We start from the raw sequence: 7,795 nt of genomic DNA, 5'->3' as shown, positions 1-7,795 counted from the left end.
ATAAACAGCACATAAATGGTTTATAACACATTATATAAATGTGATATTTCATGTTTTTGTGCTATGACTTCTCCTATGACGCACTCATTACTGGTGTAATAGTAAACCAGTTGAAAAAATAAATCATCACATACCTTCCATAGTTAAACGATAGCACATATTTACAGTATAACAAATTTAAGGTTAACAAAAACACTTAAAAATGTCCACATTTTTGCTAAAACTACATTATAGTGTCCTATAAACCACTTATTAATTATTTGTATACTGCTTTTGAATGCTAAATTAGGTTTGGGTTCATATAAAGCATTACTATATTTGGAAAACAGTGTTTCTTTCCAGTATAACAAACTCACCTATCATTCCAAGAGTGTTCGATGCCCCTTTGTGTTTGAATTAATCGGCAGTTTTGAGGCATGATTTCAAACTTTGGTCCCACCGCACAGACAAGGACTAAAGTGCAGCTCTGTTGGCCTGTTTTAGACGCAGGACCCTCAAATGAATGGTAGCAGGTCGAAGACAGCTGAGTGACATGGCTGTGGGCGTCTGGGAGATCGAGTACAGCTCATGTATCATATCAGCAGACAGTATTCTGCTTTGTATACAGTGATATAAATTATAGTACTTATTGCTTGATGTTGTTTTCTTTCCATAGTGTCATTGGTTTGTGTATTTTATTCACATTAGCCACTTAATGTCCTGTCTAAACCAGTACTAATCACTACTGTCACTTATTAATGCAGAATAGAATTATATTTTTGTAAATGATTGTACAATCTTAACAGCTGTGAAGGGAATGGGTTTGGAACCAACAGCATTTCACTTTGCGTCGCTCTGTACAGTACATGCAACACACTGACAAAAAAAAAACCTTTTGGTTTTCACATTTTTGAAGTCACAACCACGTTTTCAGACTACAAGCACCTCATGTTGTTTAGGAATGACACCCACTCCAGCACGATGTCAGTGTTAATGTATCTTATAATGCTAAAGGGAGTCGTGAAAATGCCATAATGTTGATGATGTCTGTTAAAAGGAATATATTTGACATTTTTCAAATCATGTTTTTTGCTGTTCGGTTTTTAACTGATGTTGGAGGTTGTAACGTTTCCCCCATGGAGGCTGTGAAGCTGTTTTTCTTTGAGCGGGTCCATGTTGTGTTTGTCTCACGCACGCAAACGAGGACGCACATGCGGTACACATTTCTGCCAATCGTTCCACGTCACACTACTCCAATGAGCGACAGGGGGCAGTAATTCACCAAGAAATGCAGAAATGTGACCAAAAAGGCAGGGTAGATGAATTCAGTTGAAATAGATGTAAACAATGGGTTTAAAATACTTATGAAATCAGCTTTGCAGATGTGTTGTGGCACGTTTGTTGGACGTCAAGGAAACTCAGTAACATTGAATGTAAACCTACCTTTTGTTTTATTTACAATAAATATCCATAGGGCCCCTTTAACTGCTTAAACTGGTTATTTTATTTCACAGTAAATCATCAAACTGTGGCTAAAACAATCAATACCAATAACTAAAAAAACCACAATGAGTAAAGGATTGTTGCATTGGATGTACTAACACACATGACTTGATACTCTTTTACATGACTTGCTAAACTATTTATTTACACTTGCTAGTGATAGTAAAGAATGACATGTTGTTCAATAAGAAATAACATAAAATCTGAATATGGTTTACATATAGATCATTGTATGTATATACAGTGTTGTGTTGCCTTATTGAAGAAACTGTATTATGTTTTGTGTGAATAAATACAGAGTCTAACTAGATTAGATTATCCATTGTTTTTTGTCTACTGTTGAATGTTTGTTTTTCCAGCCCAGTGTTTTTCCTTATCTACCTTTTTGATTAAACCTGGATTGATCGCATCATATAGTCAGTTACATAAGAGTGTGAGTTTTAGAAAGGGAAGTAAGGATTGTTATTTCTCAAAGAATAAAACTATAGGGTAGTTTGTAAATAACTTTTATCACAGAGGTGATACATTTACACTAGGTTGTAGAATTATAAAGCTAAAGAAATATCAACAATTACAGTTTGTTTCACACAAAAAGCTAAAAGGTAATCAGGACATTTGTACCTACTGCAGTAAATGTTTTCATCCGTCTTTCTTTCACACAAAATATATGTATTGGAAAGTGTTTTTGGTTGTGGTATTTGTTTAAATTAAGTTCAGATGAAGTTATTAAGAGGCTTCACCAGTCCGAGTTAGACAAATCAAGATAGATATATTTATTATTATTATTATTATTATTATTATTATTATTATTATTATTATTATTATTATTATTATTATTATTATTATCATCATTATTATTATTATTATTATTATTAGCTTTTAGAATGACATTTACATTTAGGGCATTTAGCAGACACTTTTGTCCAGAGCAACTTACAATAAGTACATATGTTGAAAGAAAGGAACCACAACATATCATTGCCGATAAAGTAAGAGCGAAAAAATAGAAATAAGTGTTAGGTCCTCGTCTGAGTAAAGTAGTAGTTGTTAAGCAAGTATACCTTAAGAGCAACAGTGCTATGATCAAAGTGCTATAGGTAAGAACATAGAAGTGCTTTTTTGGGGGGGTGTTGTTAGTGGGTCATGCTTTGCAGAGTCGAGGTGAAGTCTGAACAGGTGAGTCTTGAGCCTTTTTCGGAAGATGGCGAGTGACTCTGCTGTCCTGACATTGGTTGAGAGTTCGTTCCACCACTGAAGCACCAGAGCAGAGAAGAGTCTGGACTTTGCTGAGTGACATTTGTTTGATTTCAGCGATGGTGGTGCCAGCCGGCTGAAGTAGAGGAGCGAAGTGCTCGCTTCGGGTCATGAGGTTTGACCAGTGTTTGAAGGTAGACAGGTGCCGTTCCATTGATGGCCCTGAAGGCCAGTGCCATCGTCTTGAATTGGATGCATGCTGCAACAGGGAGCCAGTGGAGGTCACGGAGAAGGGGGGTCACATGGGAGAATTTGGGTAGATTGAAGATAAGGCGTGCTGCAGCATTCTGGATACGCTGCAATGGTTTAATCGCAGAGGCCGGGAGTCCGGCCAGGAGAGAGTTGCAGTAGTCAAGGCGGGAGATGACCAGTGCTTGGACCAGGAGTTGCGTTGCGTCCTTTGTGAGGAAAGTCTGAATCCTGCGGATATTGTAGAGGGCAAATCTGCAGGATTGGGCCACAGCAGTGATGTTGGTGGTGCAGGATAGTTAGTCATCGAGGATTACACCCAGATTCCTCGCAGTTGACGACAACAATACTGTGATGTTCTCAACAGTGACCGACAGGTCCATGCGAGGGCAGTCTTTCCCCGGGATGAAGAGGAGTTTGGTTTTATGCAGGTTAAGCTTGAGGTGCTGCGCAGTTGTTGAGATGTCTGCCAGACATTCTGAGATGCGAGTTGCAATGTGAGTGTGGAGGTTGGGGGAAAAGAGAGGAACAGCTTGGTGTCATCTGCATAGCAATGGTAGAATCCAATGCGATGTAATTACAGAGCCTAGTGATCTGGTGTAGAGTGAGAACAGAAGCGGTCCTCATACTGAGCCTTGGGGGACACCCGTTTCCAGAGAACAGGGTTTGGACATAGAGCCATTCCATGCAACCTGAAAGGTGCGATTTGTCAGGTATGATGTAGACCAGGTTAGAGCAGAATCAGTGATGCAAAGTTTAGATCAGGGTGGTGAGGAATGGCAAGATATCGTGTGAGATGTCTTGGAGAAGAGAGGAGGGAATCGTGTCAAGGGAGCAGGAGGTGGCACGGTTAAATATAAAAGTGGTGAAGAGGGCTAAAGCTGGTAAGGCCACCAGAGGTGAGGGTTGGGGGAGATGTTTTCTGGGAGGGTAAAGGAGTGAATGAGGATGATCTGTGCATTTCCTGTGCTACAGCAAGAAAACACTTTGGAAGATAATCACTTGATTTGACAAATGTGACCCCCTTCCCTCCACTCAGTACCAGGTCTTATTCAGCAGGGGACACATTGTGTCTGGTCTTTAGATGTCAGATGTCCTGATACTTTTTCCTACTGAAAAGCAACGGCAAGGACTGACAGGCTGCAGATGAATCCCTAATAAATGACTTTTATGTGGCACACAAAAAAATAGGCACAGACAGTAAAATTGTGTAAATGAAAAAGATTTTATTGTATAATAGCTCAAAATAGAATCTAACACAATTACTTTAGGTCACTTTTTTTGAGGATGTGAGAGGTTAGGCGGGGAAATCAGGATGAGTATATTGTATTATGCGGTGCATGACCCAGTCCAAGGAACTGAAAGCTAAGCAAAATGGTTGTTTACAGCAATGTGGGAATTTCATTCAGTGTCAGTCTCAAGACTTTGAGTTTCATCAGCTCGGAGAGATAATGGTTCAGTATGTGAAACATGTAGACAGGAAACATGACAAATAACCTGGCGATCTGAGTCGCTCTCTTCTGCAAATAGCTGTCCCTGGATTGAACCAGGTTGTCTTTAGTTTCAGTCCAGTGGTCATCAGCAGCTCAGATTCATTTGTTTCTCCTGTGTTTGCTCACTGAGCTGCAGAAAGAATGATTGTCCACTTTATATATCCCTGGATAGGGTTCAGGCATTCTTTACAATACATCTTAACACAAACAATGTCAATATATACTTTACACTGTATATAAAATAAATACAAATCTCTTTCAACACCACTGCTCTGATCTATGACCGTTCTCTTCTAGCTGTGGTTCACAAAGTGTAGGCTATATTTGCCCTGTGTGTATGTGTGTGTTTGTGTTTTATTTGTCTGGATGTGAATGTCCACAAACAATCATCTCAGCAGTCATGATGTAATAGCAGTCCCTGACTCTGCTTTGCCTCATGTGTCTTGCTCCCTTCTGTCTGTTGATTGATGATCGGAGCCTTAGGACTTTTGATTTCCTGGAGGATGGTACTGTGGTGCTTTCCTGCGTCCTCCCCGGCCTCATTGTCCCAGCCCTGGCCTGCAAGCAGCAGCAGAATGAGCGCGAGGAGCAGTAATGTGACTGCTGTGGAGGTCAGCTCTGGGCTCAGCTGCAGGCCGGGCTGAGGCACTGGGACATCCTTGGTCCTGAATGAAACACACTGAGGCTTTCTGCTTTCTCTTGATCTCCTGCTGGCATGCTTGGTTCCCTCACTGAACCCCAAATGTAGACACACTTGGTAAAAAGTCTCTGCCTGCAGGTGGGTCAGGTTGAAGCTCTGAGTACCAGCCAGGATCCGTGTGGTGTATGTAGGCGTGTGTGTGTTTGGGTATATGGCTTGCCAGGATAGACGAGTTGAAGGGAGGTTGTGCCCACTCTGCCAGGACAGGATAGCATAGTGTTGTCCGACCTCCCTCACCTCCAACCTGGCATCCGCACTGATTGATTGATAGCCCTTCATTTTAGCAGACATCCCTCTTTTTCTTTTCTTTTCTCCGCCATGCACACCCACAGTAACACTGCGTGTATCTGCTCCCAGTGCATTCTCAGCGACACAGGTATACAAACCTGCGTCACTGGGGGTGATCTTGTTCATTTCCAGAGTTCCCTCAGGCAGTAGTCGGTAGTGTTTAGAGAGACTACAGGGACTATCATCTCTAGGCTGACTGGAAGACACACTGGAGACAGATGTGCGGTTGAATCCCTCAGAGGCTGGCAGGCTATGGCAGGTGGCAAGAGGTGGTAAACCTTTGGATGCATGGCCCGGTGTAGGACCAAGTCTCAGCCCAGAGGGAGTCACCCAGTACAGTTCCGGCTGTGGATCCGCCAGAGCTCGGCAATGTAAGACCAGTTTTCCTCCTTCTCTTACACCAATGTAAGAAGGGAGGGAGCTGGTAGGGATCATGGGTAGGCATGAGCTTGACATTTCCCTGGAGGACACCTCTCTCACCCTGCGAGCTTTCAGCTCGGGGGGTTCAGAGCACAGCGTGGCCTGGGGTTGGATGAAACGCACCATCCGAGGTGTTTGTTTTCCCGTTTGTGCATCTTCATTATGAGGGTGAGAGGCCTCCTCAGCGGCCCAGTGAAACAGGCAATCACATCGCAGTGGGTTGGAGTGTAAGCTGACCTCCTGAAGACGTGGCAGGGAGAGCATGATGTGCTGGTGCAGGGCGCTCAGAGAGTTGGAGTTGAGCATTAAACTCTCCAGCCTGTTGAGCTGGAGGAAAGCCTTTGGATGAATGTAGGACAGTCGTGGATTGTTGGTGATCTCGAGCTTCGTGAGCTCTGGAAGGTTCTCCATCGCGCCCCTCTCGATGGACACCAGCTCCTCCATGTTGTTCAGGCCGAGTTCCTTCAGGTGGACCATGTCTCGGAAGTCTCCTGTCTCGATGATCGTGATGTGGTTCTTGTTCAGATCGAGGAACTTCAGTCCTGGCACTCTCGTCAGGGCCTGAGTCGGGACCTTTGTCAGCAGGTTATCGTAGAAGGAGAGGCTTTCTAGACCTTCCAACCCTTCCAGTGCCTTTTCAACCAAGCCTTGCAGACCCATACCACTGAGGACGAGACTCCGGAGGGACTTAAGAGCCAAGAAGCCCTGCTTGGGCAGGGCCTCCACGGGGTTTCCCCCAAGCATTAGAACTTCCAAGCGGGGCAAAGCCCTGAACCATCGAGGGTCAACAGTGGTGAGTCTGTTGTTGTTGATATGCAGACGCAGTAGGGAGTCCAGACCGTTGAAGGCTCCGGGTGCTATCGAGTGTAAGTTGTTGTGGCTGAGGAAGAGCTCTTGCAAAGCTGGCAGTGAGGAGAAGGAGGCCCCAGGGAGGTGACTGAGAAAGTTTTCCTCCAGGTGTAGAGAAAGTAAAGAGGGCAAGGAGGAGTTCTGAGTAATCGTCTTGACACGACTGAAGCGATTCTGGGAAAGGTCAAGGTCTGTGAGGTTGGCAAGTTTGTGCAGCACTGCAGCGTTGAGCTCAGACAAAAGGTTACTCTGCAGGCGCAGGGTGTGTGTGTTCGGGGGTATGGGTAAGGGGAGCTTGGTCAAGAGCAGGTCGTTGCAGTCTACAGTGGGAGCCTCGTGGTGGACAGAATCGGGGGAAAACCATGGCTTTATCTGACACACACACTGCACCGGGCAGAAGACGTGCCATGGCAGTGTGTGAGGCAGCGAACCCACTACACTGGGCACACACACACCAACTAACACACACAAGACACACTGCGACTGTAGAAACACTAAAGTGGGCCTCATAATCCTCGCAGGTCACAGTCGCTGATTCAGACAACGTGAGGAAGAGTTTTTTATGAGGATGTGAGATTAATCATTTGATCCAGAAATGTGTGTGAAATCGTCTTAATCACAGTTGCAAGGTGTGTGTGCAATCTGTTGGAGGTAGGCCAGATGGTTCACTGTCATCATTCAGGAAAACAAGTCACTAGGTTTTTAATAGCATACTTAAATGCACAACTAAAAATCTAAAAAGGGGAATGTTTCCTTTGTATTCGAGGACTCTGTTATACCAAGAGGGTTTTGTATGTGTAGCTTTAATTGCAGTGGTGGAACAGGGACAGCACAATGGCTGCAGCTCGATGACGGTCTTTGTTGTCACACCATCGATCCATCACATCCTGGCCACAGCTGGAGGACTCGAGGCTCACTGTTAGAAACACATGAAGAGAAAGAAAGAGAATCAAAGAGTAAAAGAAAGAAATTAATTGACCCAATTATCCTAAAATCATCTGTTTGTTACAGTCTGTTCAAATGAACTGTGTCGCTTAAATGCAAACACATTTTTAAGCATTATACGTCGTAGTTCCCACTCTAAACCAAAACTGTGTGAGGGGAGGTCAAATGGAGAGTT

General features: G+C 43.8%; 1 protein-coding gene across 1 annotated transcript; it reads right to left on the bottom strand.

Annotated features, from left to right (window-relative positions):
* Positions 1-4,147: 4,147 nt before the first annotated feature.
* On the bottom strand, positions 4,148-7,370 carry lrrn2 (leucine rich repeat neuronal 2). The gene has a single exon (XM_084020443.1). The coding sequence runs from the start codon at positions 7,183-7,185 to the stop codon at positions 4,810-4,812; it is 2,376 nt and encodes a 791-aa protein (XP_083876569.1). The 5' UTR covers positions 7,186-7,370; the 3' UTR covers positions 4,148-4,809.
* Between the last annotated feature and the right edge of the window lie 425 nt (positions 7,371-7,795).

This window comes from Eutrigla gurnardus (assembly GCF_963514095.1).
Source record: "Eutrigla gurnardus genome assembly, chromosome: 2".
NCBI lineage: Eukaryota > Metazoa > Chordata > Actinopteri > Perciformes > Triglidae > Eutrigla > Eutrigla gurnardus.
The sequence above is the reverse complement of the archived record's forward strand: the minus strand, read 5'-3'. Positions and strand labels throughout refer to the sequence as shown.